The sequence below is a fragment of the Galendromus occidentalis genome, unplaced genomic scaffold (genome assembly GCF_000255335.2).
Source record: "Galendromus occidentalis unplaced genomic scaffold, Mocc_1.1 scf7180000075612, whole genome shotgun sequence".
NCBI classification, from domain to species: Eukaryota; Metazoa; Arthropoda; class Arachnida; order Mesostigmata; family Phytoseiidae; genus Galendromus; species Galendromus occidentalis.
In genome coordinates this window covers 434,911-456,408 of record NW_003803602.1, presented here as the reverse complement: position 1 = coordinate 456,408, position 21,498 = coordinate 434,911, and the positions used below count along the sequence as shown (strand labels likewise).

General features: G+C 53.7%; 1 protein-coding gene across 1 annotated transcript in view; it reads right to left on the bottom strand.

Annotated features, from left to right (window-relative positions):
* The window catches only part of LOC100900572 (protein turtle), a 35,864-nt gene extending 20,933 nt beyond the window's left edge, over window positions 1-14,931 (bottom strand). The window contains exon 1 of the mRNA XM_029111836.1: window positions 14,757-14,931. Coding sequence (XP_028967669.1) covers window positions 14,757-14,931 — 175 coding nt within the window. The remainder of the gene's footprint in view (window positions 1-14,756) is intronic.
* Between the last annotated feature and the right edge of the window lie 6,567 nt (window positions 14,932-21,498).

The following is a 21,498-nucleotide window of genomic DNA, read 5'->3' as shown; positions in this document are numbered from 1 at the left end:
GAAATGTTCCGGATCGAATGCCGTCGTGAATGTGGTCCGCAATCTATCCGTGTACTCCTCGACGAACTCGTTTAGCTATCGTTGTCCGGCTAGGACGTAGCATGTGCGGCGCCCTCAGTCAATCGCTGATCTTAATGAACAGGTCATCGATTAAGAGATCAGTCCACCATTCTGCTATTTGGCGGGCACGATCATTTTGGTGACCTTGCGGCGGCCGGTCGTGAGACGTCTCAGATTGATGAACTCCGCTCCGGAAGGTCCACGTCTGGACGACAAAGAACTATCAGCCAAGCAAGGAAAGTGATCGTAGCTATGAGAAAACTTCGCTTATGGAGCCGTCCTTTTCCGATTTATTTTGGGCTATTCTGGTCGCTCCATAAGATGATGCTGTCGCTTGCGCGGCAAATGACGCTCAGGTGGAGAGGCAAGCGAGGAGGCAAACCTGCATGGCTGGCTCGACAGAAGGATGAAGGTCGAATTATTAGAGCCGAGGTCAAGCCTTCCGCCGGAGCGGAGCGATTTTTATTCGGGCTCTCGCTCCCATTCCACGTTCCATGTACGTCGAAAGCGTTTTTCTGATAGTATCGACGGCCCCCCGAGCAAGAACACCAGTTTCAGTCTTTCTTTGAGAAGCGGGAAGAGAAGAACGAAGAGCAAGCCGACCGACCAGCTATTCGGCTGGAATGAGAAACTGCTTGGTCACCCACCCAAGAAGCCCCCGGTGCCGCTAACTGAGAGTCGGTTCTCTGTACCAGTAGGATCCGACCGTTACGCAGCTGCTGACGTTATCGACGAAAGTTTCCCTTCCCGGCGAGAAATTGGCGGCGTTCGTCTCCTCCAACCAGTTGATTAATGGAAGCGTGCTGATGGTCTGCTGCTTGCATTGCACGATCCCAAGATAAGAAGAGTCATCATTCGCACGAAAAACCCGAGCGGCCTCCTCGGATGAACATGAGACCGTTTAGCGACGACGCCGAGGGCGCGAGTGTCTTCTTTCTTCTCCCAAACCGTCACCGAGCGCGGCAAATTCCTAAATAAAAGTCCCTACAACAGGCGTCGACGCTGCCAACAATGCGAAGGGTCTTCTTCCTGAGGGACAGCGACGTCCCCATCCAAGACTCGCGCGAATGATCGCTTCTGCGGTTTGGAGGAAGAGGCAGAGCTAGGACTCCGGTCAGTCCGATAGACGACAAAGGCGGCTTGGGGGGCGACGGCGACCACGACCGATATATTTATGCTGTTGCCGATTCCGGCGCTGACGATTGGCGCGAGACGCGGGCGCCTCTGCAACAGCGCACCCCAGGAATCCTACTTTCTCGGTCTTGCTCTTTCCTAGACAGCAAACCGCAGCAGCAGTAGCAGCAGAAGTAAGAGGCCGAATGTCAATAAAGCAAATTGATTTTGGATGGAGACGTATGGCTGCCGGAGAAATGGGTCCGGGGGAGAGAGGAACTGCCGGAGCAACATTGTTCTTCGGTGGCGACAAGCACGATGAAACAAAAAACCCGGAGAAGAAAAAGCCGAGAGACGTCCGGGACATCCTGAACAAACATTTGAGGTCGCGGCCGGGGCATCGATATGTGCTTCTCACAGCATTAGCCGCACTGGAGCGGGTCGACAATGTACCTTGACGGTTGCGGCTTCTCTCCGAGTCGACGCGTAAGCGGTGTACGGGAGCTGCCACAATAGAGCCCACGACTCGCCCAAAATGATAGAGAGCCTCTCAGTGCCGATTCTTGATTCGATGCCAACCCGGGACGGGCTCGGATTCTCTGCGATCGGCGCTCAGATGGAAGACCCGCGATCGAAAGTGTTGCGCATACTGACAGTGTCAAACCATCGACCGCCCACAGCCCATGGGGTGCCCCAGTGATTCTCGGTTTTCGGAATGAAAAAGGAGTAATCGACCATCCATGCGTGGGATTGCAGCGTATTTCCCACGGAGCCTCCGTCTTCCACCCCATAACATGTCGCAGATTCCCCAGAACCGCCCGCAAACGCTGTCATCATGCCCGAGCGACCCCTCATGAGACAGCCCGCCGTCCACAAGCTGGTCTGGCCGGGAGTGGGGGCTAGATATCAAGCATCGCCAGGTGTCAGTCACACCGACTCGGGGAACGCACGGATTGGAATCGAGGTTACGGCTGTCGAAATGATATTTCCACGGTCTCCTTGTTTGTTAACGGCAGATTAGACATCCGAGTGAGACAGGCTCACTCAGAGTCTCCGCTCGAGCAGAGACTCTGAGCACCGAGCTCAAGGCTCAGCTTGTTCCCGAGCGGGAAAGCCCAAGAAAAAAGGAAAATGATCGCCTGACATCATTCAAAAGTACGAACTCCCGCTACGCCCGGGTCCTGCCGGCAATAGAGCAGGCTGTCACTTGCAAGCGGCCCAGATCGTTCAATGAAATCTCGATCTCGAGATTACGCAGCAACTTTTTCCCTCGTTGTTTTTGCACACAGATGTATATACATACATCGAGTAGATCAGGAGCGAAGGCCGCGGAAGCTCGCCGAGTCTAGCCAGGCTAGGAGTCAATGAACTGCTGATCAACCTCTGCAGCTGAGGTCGTAGCGGATTTTCCTTTGCCGAGGACGACGGAGACATGAACGAAATTTTACAGCCCCCCCCCGGCTCACCGGGCAGATAGCCGTGGCTTTATGATCTTATTTAGTCTGAATGCGAGAAAATTCTCGCACTTCCTCTGCTCGTAGGGAAAATTCCTCCTTCACCCTTCTGATCGGGATCCCGAGCATTCACCTTCCGAAAAATGATCGACCGGTCTCACTAGTCCGCACCTCCTCCCGCAGATTCACACGGCTAGTGAACCTTGACTCCAAAGGGACCTCGGGACGTCGTCCTGGAAGCAGTCTGGGTGTGTGAAATCCGCTATATCCGTTCTCGACAAGGCTACGGTAGGAGATAGCAGCTCGTTCCCTGGATTTCTGGCTCTAGAATCGGATTCCACGCACTCTCGTGCCGTATCGTTGCGTAATGAAGTTTTCAGAGGTTCCGGGAGTTCCTCGCTGCTGAGGTATTCCAGACATGGCGGTTCCGTGGCGCGTGGACGCTCGGTTTTTCAGCGGGAGCTCACCGACACACACTCCGCCATCTATGCCGGAGGACGTTTTCTGAGAAAACTGCCAACTTTCTCAAGCAAGCTCATTCACGAAACGAGTTGCATTTCGCTCCGGAGAGGAGGCGACCAGTTTTTGGGAATGATTGGCGCACAACGGCCCGTGACGCATGACGTCCCTGGAGAAATCTACCATCTTTTCCCTCCTCGACAAAATTGAAAGCTCCGGTTATTCCAGCGAAGATGTTCTCGAAGACAGAGCCGGAGCTTTCCTCGGGCATTGTTTGAGAGATTGGATCGATTGTCGCTCGCTCGAAAACATATTCTTCTCATGGAGACATCATTTTCCACTCAGCGAAGCAATACTCGGAGCCGCTGTTGATACAGAGGCGTATACGATGAATGAAAGATGAATAAGTCTTCCGAACAAAGATGGATCTAAAGTGGGTACCGAGCCTTGGCGTGGTGAGACTCTGCGGTTCTCGGCAACAAAAGGTGTACCGATTTTCGAACGCTTCCGGCGCCAAGGGCACAATGTGTAACCTCTAGTTTCAGTTTGTCCCTGACATTCCGAGCCGATCTCGGAACGGGAGTTCCGCCCCTCCCCGCCTTTCCTTCCGCTCCTCTGGTACGCAACAGCTCGAGAGAACCTCCGGCGAAAAATATTCGTGAGCTGAACCCTTCGGAAATTCATCCGCGGCTGACCTGCTTACTGGCGAGCGTCGATTTTCCCAAAGCCTCGGACAGGGTGTTTTCTTAGGGCTCGCTCGAGACTCTCCCGTCACGCTGACGAAATTTGTGATCGTGGCGAAGAGACACGCATGCACAAACAGATCGATGGCTTGATCGAAGTCTTCCGCGACCTCGAAGTCGACCGTCGTCCCCCTACTCCTCCGATTGCATTGTCAACTGCAGGAAAACCTTGGGGGCCTCGATTGATTTCTCACATGCCGAGTTTTTTCCCTCGAAGTGACTTCAGTCTCCAAGGCAGCCGGCCGTGGGAATCGCCCGACGAAGAACAAAACGGCGGCGGTCGACGGGAAACTTCGATTTTTGGATGCATGGACGAAGGAGTACCTCGAGAGCGAAGTCTCGAGAAGGGAAGTCTGACCGGGGAAAGTTTAGAGAAAAAGAGCTCAGAAGCTGCTTGAAGGCTCCAGGCAGGCGCAAAAATGTGTCGTTCCCTTACGCCGCCGAGGGCGAGCCTTAGTTCTCTCTTGAGCCATTAGCTCGCTCGCAAAGCCGAGGCGGGGAGGGGTCCCGTCGCCAGAAGTTGTTCTGCTGCTGCTGCAGGACCTCATAGCTCGCTGGTCGAGATGGCGCAAGCACAGGACGGAAATGGAAAAACGTCCGCAAGCTTGCCAACCGGCTCGCCGCAGAGTTGAGAACACCGATGATTTCCGTTTCGAAGTCGCTTTTCCGGCCGCGAGTTTTTCGTGCGTTCAGTTGTCAGAGAGGGATTTTTCGCTGCCTCGTCAGCGTCGAGCGGGTTTTTGCGCTTCCCGATCGTAACCCCATACGATACACTGTTGTTCGGGAAGCTGCCTCGAGATAGAGTTTTATCTCGCTCGGGAGATCGACTGGCCAACCAAGCGTTCGATTGAAACGCATTCCCTTCGAAATACTCATGATCGAGCGCTAACGGAAGCGCTGTCGATTTTCCAAGGGAGGGCGCGGCGGAGTCAGAAGAGAGAAGGCCGAGTGACGAAAATTTCAAATATAGAGCCAGGGGAACGTCCTCACATTCAGACCGCTCTCTTTTCCGCCGAACGCCTTTACAACCGAATCAAGCAGAGAGCAACTTTGTAGCTGCCCGCGAGATCAGAGTGCGAGCGTACCCGCTCCCTGCTCAGAGGTTCGAAGAACACGTTCGTGATACGCGTTCCCAGGTACCACAAAAGGGTTGACGTAGGCCAGTTGTATTCATGCGCGACGTGAGGTGACTCGACTCCGCACGAGGCTCCGAGAAGTTACCGACGAAGTCTGGCGTCGGAGTTGTAAAGGGTCAAATGGCCGCAACATCTGTCCCGGTCTTTAAGTGCATCGTCCGTGGGCTACATCGGAAATTTCCGCTCGGTGACCACAATCTGCTACTAAACTTCTGCGAGGAGCTAGCTCCCATACAGCTGAATTCAATGACTGGCGTGCGTATGGAAAGACTCGGACTGGGACGTCGGAGCTGGCTCATTCGCGGTTGCGATTTGCTTAGGAGGCCAATCGGAGTGTAGATGACCATGTCGGAATCGATCATAGGAGGTCGGTATTCCGGCTTCCCTACGCGTCGGATGTGCGCCTGTTGAGATGGACCACAAAACTCTCGACACGCCCACCGAGTTCTCGTTGATCAGACCCCAGACGCCTGATTTAGAAAAGGCAGCGGGCTCCCACCACAGCCCTGAAGAAAGGAACAAGGGAAAGGGTGTCGCTGCCTCGACTCGTGCCTGTCTCAAACTTTTGGGATTTCCAACTTATTAGCATTACAGGCAGCGGGACCTCGGCAAAACTTCACTTTGGGAGCGTGCATTCCCTCTTCGGATCTCCTTGAAGAATAAGGTGGTAATGCAGTTTAGTCATCAAGCTACAATCTTCCCTTTCAGAATATGCAAATTGAATCATTTACGCAGGAATCTGGTGAATTCCGTCGCACCCGTTTCTAGGGGGGGGGAAACAAAATGGCCATATCATTCTCGGAAAATATTCGTCGGCATTGCGACGCATGGAGCGCTTCCGGCTAGCTCGCGTATAGAAGCGAGGGAGTCACCCCGTGTGTTCTCAGACCGAAATTCCACAAATACTGGAATACGATCCGGAGGAGTCCAGCGGCGCAACTTGAGTTCACTTATGCTCGTATTCTTGGATCTATCGGAGAGCACTGAAATGCAGCTGTTCCAAGGGGCGGATTGCTTCTGTCGACGTCATTCAGGAACTCTCTGGTGTGGAATCGTTCTCCCGGAGAACACATACCATGAGAAAAAGCAATTATGGTGAGCCGCACACTACAGCACAGTGAGCGTGTGAAACTACCAAGGGAATGCTAGCCCACGGGATCTTGACCCGCAAGGTCTCGCGAACCGAATCCCCTCCGGGAGAGGCTCTACGCTAAAAGTGGCGGAAGTATTTTTGGGAGGAAGCGCTCCACTCTCAGGCAGGGGCAACCGCGTCATCCATCCAGCGTTCTCGTCCGGGGAGAGAATTATTTTTCCTGGGCTTGACGTCATTTTCTTTCCATCATTGGTAGCGAACATTGGTTGAGGAGTTTTGAAGCTTGGAGCTCTCGCGAGCGGGAAACTTGATTATGGGATTGTTGATTTCCCGACAGTACGAGAACTCAATTCGCGGGGGAACGAATCCGAGGAAACATTTCCTCAAGGGGTCGAAAGGATCTCTTGGTTGGCAAGAGAAGCGTTGAGGAACGGAGAGCTTCTCGGATTTCCGTCAGCAACCGCATCCTATCCGCTGTCGGAGGTCGGCGAGCTCGGTGAAAGGTGAGCGTTTTGCCCTCCGTTGATTGAGCTGATAGCGCGAACGTTCCTCCGAGTACATCGGGTTGCGTGTCGCGACGGAATTGATACTGTCTGCGATTCGGATATTAATTGCGTCAGCCACCCCGAATTTCTGCGACGCCTTCTCGGGGGAACTGAAGATTACCATTTCCTCCGTGACGCGGTTCGGAATGGATCCGCTCAGCCGATTCGAGTCCTACTCAGATCGACGCGGGGACCCGATTCGTACACATTGAGGACGGAGGCGCCGATGGATCTCGCCTAATGCGAGACGCGAATTGCATGTGCATACTCGTGTTGTGAGCATTCGTGAAGACGAGCGGCACGGAGCAGGCAAGCGTGACACACCCCAATGAAAGGGGCTCCACCACAAAACCGAACATTTGCCGACAAAAGGGGTACACAAACGAATACGTACAGTCACCGAAGCATCGGCAAAGCTTATTTTCAGATGGAGGCGTGGGGATCGTCGATATACCTATGTATGAACGTGGGAAGGGAAGCTATCGAGCAAGGCACGTAAGTCATTTATGAATTGATCTTGCCTCTTCCGGGATACATTTTTCCCTAAGTACATCTGGCTGACTCCAAGCTCGGGCCCGAAGGGTAAAATATTCACCCCATTGACATCAGTTCGCGTTTCAAAATGACTACGGCATCGAAAGAAGCGAACGTGGACGGGTGGAGTAAGCGAATCGAGTCCGGCGCGCTCAGACGCCTTCCACATCACGAACAACCGTGAAGGAGGAAAGAAGACCTTGTAATTGGCAGAATTCGGAGAGAGCTCGACGAACTCTGAGGATTATGCCGTCCGGATGAAGCGTTGCTCTCGAGACTCGAAAATTTCGGCTCGCTCCGAATATTCCTCCGTGGCATCTTGAGACCAATAGGTCGCCTGAGCATCGCCGGAGGACAGGTATAAGAAGAGTCGGGTCCGACTCGGTCCGGGTCCGGGTGGAGCCGGCCGATAAAGGATGACATCAGAACTTGTCGTGACCCTGTTGTTGTTTTGTCTCGGAAGGTATTTCTCTAATGCTTGGACCAATTGCCCCTCCCGTAGGCTCTTTCCAGTTCGTCAACACTTCTCATGTCTTTGCAGGGGGCGCTCCACGAGCATGCGATGTATGCGATGCGCGCTCTCTTGGATAACAAGGAAATTATCTATAACTTCACCGCTGGGTAACATCGTTCTGGGATATGAAGTGCAAATTCCGCTCGCAAAATCGATTCCGGCGGCGAGCTCTGTGCACATAAAACTCATGTATGATAATGCAAGCAGAAAAATACATCTCACGGAGCGGGTATATAACGATCCTCGAAGCTGACCGCTTCTGTTTTCGGGGCGAATTATGCTGTGACCTCACGAAATGTGAACTTCCATCGCGTTTGATTGGTTTGGCAAGTTCGATCTGAGGGTGTCGACTTGTTTGTCCTTTGTTCCAGCGCCACATTGTCCGAGTTCTATGTAGATTGGACACCAAATGTCACCGGAAGTAGAATAGAGTGTCTTTGTAAAAGCTCTGTTTTCAGACTCCATGCTGTAGCAGACAGTTTCTCGATTGTGGGGCGAGGCACCCTCGCATCAAGCATGAGACTCTGTTCTTGCGCTTGCCCTCGCAGCTCTTTGGCCTGAATTCGGCTGGGGGGTTTTCTCAAGGTTCAGGCTGGTGACCGACCGCTGCGAGGTATTCAGTTTTCCCACTCGCGCTCCGGAGGGGAGAGAGCACCGCCGCGCCGACGGACGCCTCACGATTTCCCTAATAAGCCCGCCAAACAAAGCTTGCATGAGACGATTCGCGAAACTCTCCTCGGTTTCCTTTCTGGCTTCACAATTCTCTGAGTCGGCACATTATCGCGAAAACTGCAGAGTGCTGTGCATCTCCTGCACTGGATGCAAATTGTTTCCTTAATCCATCGGGAACTGCAAGCGCACGCTCTAATCGGAATCAAGCAGATCCTGATCCTAATGAGGACGACGCCGAGGGCTCGCGATCCACCTGATCACCCGGGAACGGAGACACATTCGGAGCTTGCAGTGCAGATTATTCGGGAATTCAAGACGGGCGCCGGCTCATACGACTGTTACATCCCCGAAGGATGATCCACTCGGTGGGCAGCGCTCTTGTCATTTTGCAGTTCAGTGGTGATTCCAGAGCGACCGAAGCGCGCTCGAGGGGACACGTAGAGTCGAAATGAACTGCATATCAATGAGTTCATCGCTAATTTCTTCGCTGCGCTCGGAGCAAGGCGAGGACAGGCTGCGAGAATGTTCAAGTCCCTCACACCCGGCGAACTCAGCGTAATTCTGTGCTTCAACCGACCTCGCCCGTCGACTTCCGGAAGAGCATCCCCTCCCAGCGGTTGCTGTACTTATCAGGCTCATTATCGGAGCGTCGGCGTCGTCTGCAATACAACATTACGTGCGGCTTCCCGACTTCTGGTCTCAACTCCATTCTCCGGATGAATGAGCACGTATTCCGGAGGATTCCTCGTTCCCCGGCAGAATGTCCTAAGATAGGTTCACTCGTCGCCTCCGGCAGAATCCGCCGCTCTTCTTGCTCGAACCCATGACGTATTCCCTGTCGAGCCTGTTTGTCGACGGTTGTGCGGTCGATCGTCGGATTAACAGACGCCCGGCAGCGTATGGTCGACAGTCGGGGAGCAGGAAACTCTCCGGTCGGGGAGAAAACTAATTTCCTAATGAAGTCTGTGTTCTTCGAATCTGGATCGGATTCGCGCTCCCTCATGCCCATTCATCCCGCCACCCAAGCTCCAGTGACCGACTCGTTCAAACGAGCCCCGTCTTACCGTCATCGATTGGGAAGAGGGAGTCAGATCGCTCCAAGACTACCATGTTCCACCGTGGTTATCATCCTCCTGCCTCTTCAATGGATTCGATCTCCCTGTAGTGGAAGATGAGATGATCAGGCAACACACCAGCGGGCTGGATGAAAGGGAGCTGTGTTTCGCAGCGCCAGATCGGAAACCTCCCGAGCTCGCTCAACGTCACGCTGTGCTGGAGAAAGTGCCGCGAGTAAGCACGCCTTTCAATGGAAGAGGATAATTTCGGCAATCGATGCGTGATCAGTTGACAGAGGGGATGACAAAGGGAGAATCGCTGCTTCTGCAGCGGACGCGACGATCGGGACGATCAGAGACTTCAAAAGCGACGCTTGCGGAAGCCGGAGAGAAAAAATGTAGGGACCGATGGGAGTGCCGAGAGCGCGGAAGATCGCTCTTCAGTTCGTCATTCATTAACTGGGATTAGTGCGCTGAACTTTGTATTTCCGTCGTCGTCAAAATTCAGATGGATATTTTAAGGCTCAATCGGGGAGCAAAAGAAGATGATCGCTGACGAAGGCAATGGTGCCTTTCATGCTTCAAAGCCTCTCCTTCCCCCCCATTGAAGTTTGATCTTCTTCACGCACGAGGCAGGCCTCGATCGACAATTACGCTCGAAATAAAGCGTTTGAAGTTACACCCCGTTTCCCGCTTGGAATAATCGTTCGATCTGGTTCGGTAAAACTTCGGGAATCAGATTCAGCATGACATCGAGGGAAACAAGCTGGAACGCAAGCTCGCAGCTATCGTCATTGCAGCAGCGGCGTTATCAGTTCGATGGACCAATCGATCGCTTGGTTTCGGCCTCGTGTCCGGCTGGATGGTCTAACGAACATATCGATGATGGCAACGCTGAAGATGACGACGGTGATGATGATATGATGCGCTGATTGATTGCTCATCACTGTGCGCATAGAGACTATCGCTGGATTGTTCGGACCTTTGGTAAGGGATAACCCGAGCCGGCAGAGTGGCCCTCATCAGCCCAGCCGCCGGAGTTGTGGGGGTCTCGCCAAGTCAATAACACACGCTTGAAATAATGGCCTTCGAGATTTGAATATTTTCGCTAGTCCTTGCCGTTCTCTCTCGTCTCTCCTCCGCCGTTTATCGACCCTTTCTCGTCTTAAGAAACTCTCGTTCATTAAACTTCCATTAGTTACGTTGTTCAATTGAGATGTCGTCGGCAAGACCATCGCGTATCCCGGGACCCTCGCATGTTCCACTCTGTGCGCATTGAATATCATCTTTCAAGCTACCCCATCTTATAAGCCGAATTAAGATCGCGATAAGTGGCGCTGAGTCTGGGAGGAGAACTGTCCCAAGCAAAACCCATCTGGCTTTTTGGCTCGCCTGGCCTGTCGCGGAATCATAAAATATGATACATTGTAGAGTTATTATGGATCTCTGATGACTCCCCGAGCCGGAGTTCGTATCGTCCTCTATAGTCCTCTAATCGAATTCGATACAGGTTCAATCTCGTTATCGTTCTGAGCCAAATCAAGGTCGTCAAGGATGGTATGTAGTTGAGGTTCATCCCCCTCGAATTGCGCAAGGGATAATAATCGCGTACTACGGTGGTTGGCGGGGATTATATACTCCCGAGAGCTGGGTGACGAGTTTCTAAGTGACTCCGAACTCCGGATGTCGCCTGCTCGACTCAATGAACTCGACGGGAAGTATATCGCGTGCCTTGCTGCTTCTGCTCAAAGTTTATGCTCCGATAAGTTGCCTCAATGTCGCATTTGACTCGGGGAACGAAACTCGACGCAGCTCCAGAGTGACCTACGTGCAAGGGTATTATAGAGCTCGAACAGTGAGTGATGATGGTAGACGCAGGGAACGTCGTCAACGGCCTGGTACGCGCTATTCGGTGGGGGCCGGAGCAGGAGATCCAAACTAATTCCGTAGGCACTCCTCTCCCATGTTGTAACTTGCCGGGCCGATACCTATAAATATACTGCTATTTCTACTACCACTACCTAACACAATATTTATCGTTTCCAATCTCGAGTCAACAAAGCTCCACCCTGGCCGAAACTGGAACGGTTAGAGCGCGCGTAATATATTCGATCCAAATGAAGTGGTGATCGAGGCTCACGGGCTCACCCCTTCCGCAAGGACTTTAAGAGATTATCCGAACCAATAGAATTGATCCAACCCTTGCTGCAGTCGGAGCATGAGCCTGACTGGGCGACCGAAGTGTCCTGTGCCGGCCAGGAAAGCTTGCGGAGTCCCCAAAGCGGCCGAGCTATCGGTTTATATTCACTCTGCCCTCGCCCTGGAGTGGCCGAGGCACTCGGCGTCGGGTGCAGCAGACAAGCAAAGAGGCAGGGACTGACGATGAGAATATCAAAGTAGAACACGAGCTCCTATCGGGAAGAGCGAGGACTTAATTTGCATTCGGCTCGGTAACAACCAAGCTCATAAGACGCTCATACTGTGCACGAGAAGATGGACGAAGCGCCTTGGCCGTCGAAAGCATTCTCTTCCATGCAGTTCGATTATATGGGTTTGGATAATATGGGTTGACATCAACATCACACCACATACATATGTGTGCCTCATGCCGCACGACTAAAGATGGAGGCCATCGGCATCGAGGCGTCTTGGCGATTTATCACGGAACTGCTGCTGCCGCTACCGCCACTTTCGCTGTCGACTGAGCAAGCGAGCGAGTTTGGTGCTCAGAAAGGGCGGAATGGTCGCCGAAGCGGGCGAAGATCAGATCGTTCAGGAGTTCGCACACGTTCGGCTCGGCTACCCTGCATCGTTTTATGCGTCCCGCGAACTGGAACTGTATATTTGGCGAGTATAACAAACACATGGCCACTTTGCGCTCGAATCAGAGGCTAGTCGAGATGCCGCCAGGCCACAGGCGGAGATCCGGCCAAGCATCCTCTCGCGGACAGGGGATTCCGAGTGGAAAATTAACACGGCGAGCCCAATCTTCTCTTGTCCGTGAGTTTCATTCCCGCAGACTATTCCGGGGAACTTTTCGTACCTCGCATTCGATATTCCTCTCCTGTCAAGCGTCTCTACCTCCGATATTGAGCCCGATATGATCCACCGTTTCTGTCCCCGCCCTCCATTCCAAGCTCGTTCCGTATCTGACTTGAGGCCGTCTTTTTCGCCAGAGCGTGCTGAGCAAGCAGATATCTCGAATTGGAAGATTCTCTCGATTCCGGTCGATCGAGGAGTGACTGGGTAGTCGAGTGAGATCAATCGCGGCATCCGCGCGTCGTTCGAGCGGATTCGCTCGCGAAGTAGATGAGATGCTAGATGCCCAGTCACTGGATACGCGCGTGTGAGTGGTGGGTTCGAACGAGTGTGGATCTACATGGTTAAGTAGTGCTGTGGGCTTGGGCGCGGATTCGAGTCCGGAATAGGGCGCGCTGCCTAATAAAGCTGGCTTTATGCGACGGGGTGGAGGAGTCGACGACGAAGGGAGGAGAGCCTTTGATCCTCATTTCCCGGTCGCCTGGCCCGCTCGCGAATGGGGGAACTTATTTACGCACAATGAACTCCATTTCGGTACACTGAAGATTCAGCAATATAAACGAGGAGCCTGCCAGACAAGGAGGAAAAATGCTGTCTCGATTCCGCTTCCTCGAGTGTTCGCAACGTGCCAACGAATATACTGAGATCGCTTAGGAGCATGTGAATGGTGCCCACATCCGATCGCTCCACCCGAAATCCTTTGGAGATTTGCCTCTATATCATGGATGCTCAATTCGTTGAAATCATAATTCAAGAGCAGCTCCGCGGCCACCGAACAACAACAGCAACAGCAAAAGGGGAGAAGGGTAATTTCTTCCCACGAGCGAAAATGATTCCTCGGTGCGCCATGCACCGCTCCTCCGGAGCTCGACGCTGAGAACTCCACCGAGGAGGGTGGCTGACCTCGAAGACGAGAACGGAGGCAGAGGAATACGCAGGATCCGGCATCGGTGGGTGAGCGCTTCTCGCTAAGCGGGAGCAGAGAGGCTTCCGGTGAATCCATCGAATGTTGTTGTTCGTCGCGTTCCCCGGTAACGTTTCACTCAAGCTCTGATGCAATGCGGCTTCTCACATCGTCGCTGAAGTTCCGTCGAGGCTGCTCCGTCGAGCAGGCCTAATGTGCTTCTCAGGCGATGGAAGCGGGAGCCACGAACAGGAAACCCAAGTCTACTATCCGAGAACGGGGTTTCGAACTGAACTCAGACTTCGTCCAGTCGGGAGGTTCCGAGTTCTGAGATGACAGCATCTCCGAAAAACTCTCCGTTGCTCAATCTACTTCGGTTTGTCTCCGCGGGGCCTGGGGGCCGCCCACGGAATCAGAGTCCTGCTCATCAGCATCCTTGTTCCTGACTCTTACCTTCAAGGTGATGGTGAATTCCCCTGCTCTACACCAATCGCAAAATTGAGTCGGTCCACGTCGATTGTCTCTTATTGAATCGATGGTACGTGTAAATGTTGCTTGTAGGAGGAGCATCGCGTCCATGCGTCTCGGCTGCACTGTGCTCGTAGACGAGAAGTGCGTGGATGCATGAGCATAGATGTTGAACAGACACCGCCCCGGGCGTCCTCTCGACGGCAGAACGAGTCGGAACGGAAACAGATATGACTGTCATAATGAGCTCGAAGCCTACAGCTAGGAGAATTGTGTCTTGCTCGGGACTTGGTCGACCGAATGACTACTCGCCTACAACGTCAGCTGAGCACGATGCAGATGACGAGGCGATACTGACCGCGACCCGAGCTCGGCCACATTCAGAATGCGTTCCCATCTGTTAGAGCCTTGCGTCTCAGCGCGAGGGAACCAGGAAATGTCGATCGGAAGCCGCGGTTCCCGGGATCTGTCGAGCGAGGAGATTCGAGAGCGAGGTCGATTTGGCCGAAGCGCAAAGTGAGCTGATCGTGCGTGGAAGCGATCAGAGTTCAGCTGTATGTGCCCGGCCGGTGCTGTGTCAGCCAACTGATACGTGAACTCCGAGAGGGACGACAAAATTGCCGTAGAACATGTGCGAACCCAGATCGTTGACGAACGACAATGGAGAGCGATCGTTCCGCCTAAGCCGCTGTGGGCGATGCCCCAAGTCACCGAGAGATTCCGGGATGCTCCAGCCCCGCTCCCACTTGCTCCCTCATACACGACCCTCTTCTGAATCCTCTGAGGTTTTCTCGGTGTTCCTCCGTCGGTACTCGACCCGAACGGCTGCTCCGCTCTTATTTCTGGCGGAATCCGAGCACGACGTGGGTCCCTGGACGCCCTATGAGGCTTCGTTTCGGCTCCTCCGGGGTATGCCGCCGCAGTCCCGACGGTTTCGGTTCGGCATGAGATGATGTTGTGTACTCACCCTGTTCGATGTGGAGGCCTTCATGAGCAGAGGCTTGATCGACGGCGGTTGATCCCAGAAGTAGAAGAAGAACTAACCAGAGACTCACAGACAACGAGCACAGAACATGGACGACATGACTACTCATCGTATCCAGACGAAGCTCGGGATGCACCACTCGAACCACTGACAACATGTTATTCTAACAGTAGTAGTAGAACACGCACCAGCCCTGGAGGCAAGTCGTCCGCCACGCTCCTGGCAGACCAGTCACACATCGCAGCACCGTATCCACAATGGCAACCTCGCAAACAACACTGAAGAAAGTTCCTTATTCCTCTATTTTGATGATGGTAATTAATATTATATTATTATCGGCCGTTTGCGTTCTGAGTGGCCGAAACTATCCGGGCGATTTGTCCGACCGGCTGCTCAGCGGGCGGCCCACGAGCACGGAATTTGATTTTCGCTCAGATATTCACAGCTGAGGGCGGACTCGATGTTTCTCAGGGTGTCCGGCACCTGCTCTCTTCTACCCTCTCGACAGAATTCTCATTCGGTCCGGGAACTTCTGCCGTTGCTCTTCTCCGGATAATTTCCACGCAACTTCTCGGCCGATATTGTATCCAAAATCTCTGTATCCAAGAACGTAATGGACTGGAGCAGGTGAATCAGATGTTGCAGATGTCCTCGTCAATCACACGTGTGGATTGGACTTTCGGGCAGCTGTTCCGGACCGGCAGCTTTGGCGACAGCGCAAGGAAAGCTCAGCGGACGTAACGCTCGCTTGTTGATGTCGCCTCTGCTTGCTGCTCTTGCTGCTCCTGCCGCGATCGTCGTCGTCGCCGATAAGAACGATAGGCGCAATTGCAAGTGATTCCCGCGCGTCAACGACTCGCATCGCCGAGAGATCATCTCCCGCCGTCATGGGCCATTGGCGGTATCGGAGACCGGCCCGGGTTGCCGAAAACTGATTCGCTCAAAGACGACGATCAGACAGACTGAGCACATTTAGATCAACAATGAGAACCCTGGAGGGGATCGAGACGGCAGCCATTCCAACGGCACGACCCACTCTCCCCGATCCACGACCAGAACAAATGAAGGACGACGGCCACGCTTTCTAAGGATCGGGCCGCTCGGCTTGCTGGGACAAAGTTGCTCGACTCGGCGGATCTTTTCCTAAGGACACGTTCAGGAGGTGTTCCACGGCAAGCACGCGGTCGCTCGACACAATTTCATTCCGCGATCGGAGCCACAACATTCATACACAACATACGGCGTGGCCGCAGAGTGCCGAGTGTCGACGGATCTGCGCTCTCCAAGGGAAAGGAGTCCCGGTGGGGAAGAGAGCTACACACTCTTATCTCCACTCTCGCACTCCTGCGTTCCCTTTCTCTGCGACAAACCCTCTCCACGGAATGCTCCCTCTCACGAGCCAGGCGTCCTGAGCGAGGAGGGCGAACTGGCCGGTTAGGCGACCATCAATCGAGCCAAGCCAGCCCAAGCAAGCCTACGAGGCGAGCAAGAGCGGGTTTGCGACCATCTATATAGTTCGTGCTTCCATGGGGGGAGATCTCTTCAGTTGTCTGCGCTAAAGCGCTCTGGGCCCGAAGGCTGTTCCACTGGAGGCGGTCTCAGCAGCAAGCGTTGTTTCTCGGGGAAGATGCCCTAATTGATCGCTGCCAATGAGGAGCGAATGGGTCGAAAACGAGTGCGAGAATTCTCCGGCGGAGGAGCTCGACGGAAAAGGACGACCGGACGCTTTAGGAGTGCACGGCTTCGTCGAGACGGTATCAATTCGAGCGCACTTCGAGCTTGAATTAGAAAGCCAGAAGGAGTCGGGAGTGATTTCGGGAGGAAGTCAAGAGAAACGTCAGACTCGGTGTTATCAGAATCGAGAACAGAACAGAGAAGAATAGGATGACAGAGAAGAATGGAATAGGAGCTTCCCGTTTCTCCGAAGATCTTCGGCTTCAATCGGAATGATGAATAGCGATAGAGGTTCCGCTCGAAATTCCCAGAATGTGATTAATCATTTCGATTCGTCGCTCGGAATCCTCTGTCCCCAATATCCGTCTGCTTGATGAACTTCTGGATTCAGACGCTGCGGCACAACGAGCCCATCGTCGACGTTTTCGAGGACGGAGCAAGCTCGACGGACAGAGGCGAAACCTAATGATGCGCTGGATCTTTCAGCAAGATGGGGAGGCGTCGAAATGGGAATCGTCCCGGGGGAGCGCTCCACACGCACTCTCTGGACAGTGAATCAACAGTTTTGGTGCGAAAATGCCAACAAACCGTCCTTCCGGGGCAATGTGGGGCGGGGATGGACCCAGCGATGTATTTCAACGGATCTCGACGGCGCAATGAGCCCGCACGTCTGTAGTCAGTCCGGTTGGCAGCATTCGAGTCTATGAGGCTCCGCTCGGGCTCGGCTGCAGAGAGTTCCGCTCGAAGACTCATTCCGTGGTTCGGTACTTTGTTGTTTCCTAATCACTGAACGAGCTGCGGCGCTCTCTCCTCGCATCCCATCCTTCACCCACTCCCAATCAGTCAGCTTCATAGTCAATTAGAGCTGGCCAGATTCGCCCTTAGAGGAAATCAAAAGCATCGCCTCCGCCTAAAAGCCCACCAGCCTCTATTAGAGCTCTGCTCCGAGCGGCGGGCCTCCGAGCCCTTACGAGTTCCACCGTCCACGCAGTCTCCCTTGGATCCCGTGAAACAGTACGACTTATCCGCTGCTCAACCTTTGCGTCCTCAATATTCGACTCGATGGGGAAGCCCTCGGACTCCACCAACCGCTTCGTCAACGATGACGTCTCCGCCCACTTTGGAACCGGACCTCGACTTCACGAATTTTCGGAGCCCGCGTATAGTCTGCGCGAGGAAATTCATACTCATGGTACACCCACTTCCTATCGTCGTCAGAGCACCGTGCACGATTGAAGGCTTCCTAAAACCCCGGTGCGGGAGCTTGGCTACGATGAAAATGAAATGCTCTCCCACACGACACACGGACTTCCCGAGCCCATCCGATCCCTAGACCGTCGCTGGTGCGGAAATTGTCCACGGAATTGGAAAGTGCCTCTTGTTCTGGGCAGTCTCGTTCAACACGCTCCTCTAAAACCTCCATATGTGTGTTAGAACTTGATGGGAGTAGAAGACTAATTTCGCCTCGTCGGCGTCGAGCTGATTCCGGGGGAGGAAAAGTCGCTCTCATGAGCTTACGTCTACGTCGGCGTCGCTGGGAGGAGGATGGATATAGGAGACGTACAGGAGTGCGACTCTGACTGACTGACGTATTGCCATGCAGCTAGTGTCAGAGAATTCCATTGAGCGCAGCCGCTGACGGGTACGGGGGATTCTCGTCCAAAAAACGGTATGAGAGCAGAATAGTTCCGTGGGGGTTTTCGTCTCTGTGCCCACTTCTCTCGATGCAACTCTTTGAGAGGGGGCGAGCGGTGAAGGAGCGAACCAGCAAGCTGGGAAGCCCTTGAGCCTCGCTCATACATCATCGCCTACGCTGTCGCTCTCCAAATTGCCCGTGTGCATATTTCAACAGACACTATGCCAGCGAACCGAGAGGCCAACCAGTCAGTCAGACAGCCAGTCGACTGGCTGCCGCTTGTTCCGTCAGCTTACAGCGAACTACCTGCACTGTTTCGCGCGCGCGACACCGTCATCCAGAGATCAGGGTCGGGCCAAGCCACTCCGCCCTGGTAGTGATCGCCCTAAGCCGTGTGACGACTCCCCACCTGCCCCGGGCCGCTCTCCCCGCTCATGCCGTTCGGACGCCTGGATCGTTGCTTCTGAAGCCCAGTCAACGACCGGGGACACCAGTGGAATGCTCAACGGTGCCGAACTCCTGCTGCCGGCCCGCTTCAAGGCGGGGGGAATGAAAATAAAGACTTGGCAAGCGTTTTCACCAGAGGTCTGGGGCGGACAGGGGTTGGGCCCACCCGCGAAACAGACAAAGGTTGATATATCCTTGTGATACGAAGCCCCTCAGCCTGAAGTGACCACGAATACACCGTGAAGCTGCTGTTTCAATCTGGTGGAACAAGTCCTTGCATGATATGTAAGAGGGATGCGGTGGTCGTTCCCAAGCGAGCCCGACTTGACCCTGCACGCTCCACTGGACCTCATGTCGCGTATCCTGACTGAGAGAGGAGCGGCTCTAGCGAGGGCCAGGATGCATGAGCGTGACGCGAAAGATGCGGAAGTAACTGTGGACTCATGGCAAGATCGTAGAGGGTGTATTCGATATCGAGGTTCTCGGGCGTGCACAAACGGGGTACAGTCGAGACTTTCTGCGATATGTATATATCGGGTTTTGAAGGCTACCGATGATATCTCGGGGCATCTGTGGGTTCAGACAGACAAAAAGATCGTTAGCGATTTGCCGGATCTTCGGCATGTCCGTTCTCCTCGGAAGACCGCACGGTCTAGCTAGCGTGCTATCATACAATACGCTCGACTCGTGGCGTACCATTCCGTAGCGTGCGGCAACGTGCTCTGCATTCGCTGGTACCGTGTTGCCTTGCTCTCAAGTTTTGCTCATTTCGGAATCGGCCGGACGGCTGATAGACAGTGAACTAGGGGATCAATGGGAGCTGGGGTTCTCATGGCGGATTCCGGGACCCGGATGATGTTCCCGCGAAGTTCCGGAATCAATGAGCGAGTTGTCTGTGCCGGGACCGCGCTTGAGGTACCTCATCGTTGTGGCACGTCGCGAGTGAGCGTGGAAGAAACGCATCCAGGACATTTCCTTGTCAACTTTACGATACGATTCCTAGCGGATGGGATGGATCCCCGCGATTGCTGAGCGTCATCCTGGACAATTTCCCCCGGAAAGGGACGACAGCAATAGACGATCCCCTCTCCTTGGTTTCTACATTCGCACAGAGGGCTTTTCTCTGATGCGCTTCCGCGGAATACCTGATGCACAGGAATATCGTCGCCCAATCTGTTTTCGGACCGGAGTCTCCTTATCCCTCTTATTCGGGTTTAGCGAACGGATTATTCGACGTGAATTTAGGGTAGGAAGCTGCTCATTGTCCTTCCCTTGAGGCTTTCCATTCATATCCCACACGGGCGTTGGACTACATGTTCTCGTACCGCCGTTCTCGCTTCCAGATGCTCGCTCCTCTATACCGTTCCCCTACTGTAATGTCAGCGTACCCATATGCGCGAGCTCCCCTGCAATCACGAAAGACTCATTCTCGCCGTCCTCGGTCGCTCGTTAGAAGCAGATGTCTTTTTTATTTCTCCCCCAGCCCCCCACGCGCCTCCCTCCCGACATCTCTCTCTGCACCCCATTTTCGTCCTCATTCGTTCCTCCTCTGCGATTGCTGCTCGTTTCAACATCGCACTCTGGTTGAGCAAAGTCTGAATGATGCGCAATCTTTATGACGATGTCTCCGCACATTTCGATGGCTGGATCAGAGCGAAAGCAGAACGAAAAAGATGATATCATCTCGATGAATGGAATCGATGCGACTCCGACAACCGACTGGCTGGTTTGCTCCTCCTCACCGCGTCATCCTCACGCGCCGAGCTGGTGTCCCCCTCCCGGAGACGACCACAATGTTACTCCCAGCAGACCAATGACGGCCTCGTTCGCCCTCATTTCTATCATCATCGTCGACATACTTCCATGACTGCTGTGGGAACTGGACGATGTGCAAAAATTGAGCACGAGGGAGGAAAAAAATCAAAAGGAAACTCGGAGAGCAGCGACGGCTGGCGACGATGATGATCTTGATGATGATGAACTTGGAGAGGACGACGGCGAGAAACGAGGGAAAACCGACTGTTCACTCGTTTCCCGTCGGAGTGCTCGAATATTGAAATCGTCATGTTCTTCTTGGAACTGTTATGCCTCCTGACAAGGGGAGGATGTGTGGGTAGCGGCGGAGGCCGTACGTACAACAATTTATCGGAATATGGGATCTGATGACCGTATCCACGCGAGATATAACGCATAGAGATACTGAGATGTTAGGATCTTCGTTTCAGCGTCCAATCTCATTCCAAGATTAAAGCGCTCGGAATGGGGAACGAGGCGTGCCTCACGGAACCAGGGTTGCGAAGGTGTCTCTCCTTGCGGCGGCTCCGGACACGACTTCTCTCGTTGTCTCTCGTTTTTCTCTATTGCCATCCGTTCCCAGAGAGGCTCTAATTCTTTCCGAGGTCTATGGAGCACGACATCTGCTCAAGGACGCTACGTTTTTTCCACTTTCTCTTCAAGAAAGAAATTTAGATTCATGTCGGATGAGGGGGGCGGAAGATAGCGAGGAGAACGCAAAAAAAGACAGAGAACAGCGGGATTAGAAGGACCCTCTAAGCCTGCGGTCAGGTCGTCGGACCTTTTTCTATCTCGTATCTCGAGGCAGCACGGCTCTTAAAATACGATTCCATTTCCCCTAGTTCCGTTCTCTCGTAGACGACGCCCACCGGGTTTACTCGCCCTCGAGTCACTTCTCCTCCACATTCTTTCTTCCTTATCGCTCATCTCAGCCCGGCTACAGAAGAGCCAGAGGCTGCGTCGGGGCTTTAGGCCGCCTAGATCGGCCGCGTCCACTCAGCGCATTTCCCCATTCTCTTCAGGGATCCTCCAAGAAGAGGTTACTTTAATGAATGGACTCTTCGGGCCTCCTCTCTGCCCATCTGCCCATTCGAAGTTCGCTGCTTCCAGCCATCCTTCTACCGAGGAGGCTCTACCTCCTGCCGGTAATCTCAACCGCAACACGCGAAGCCC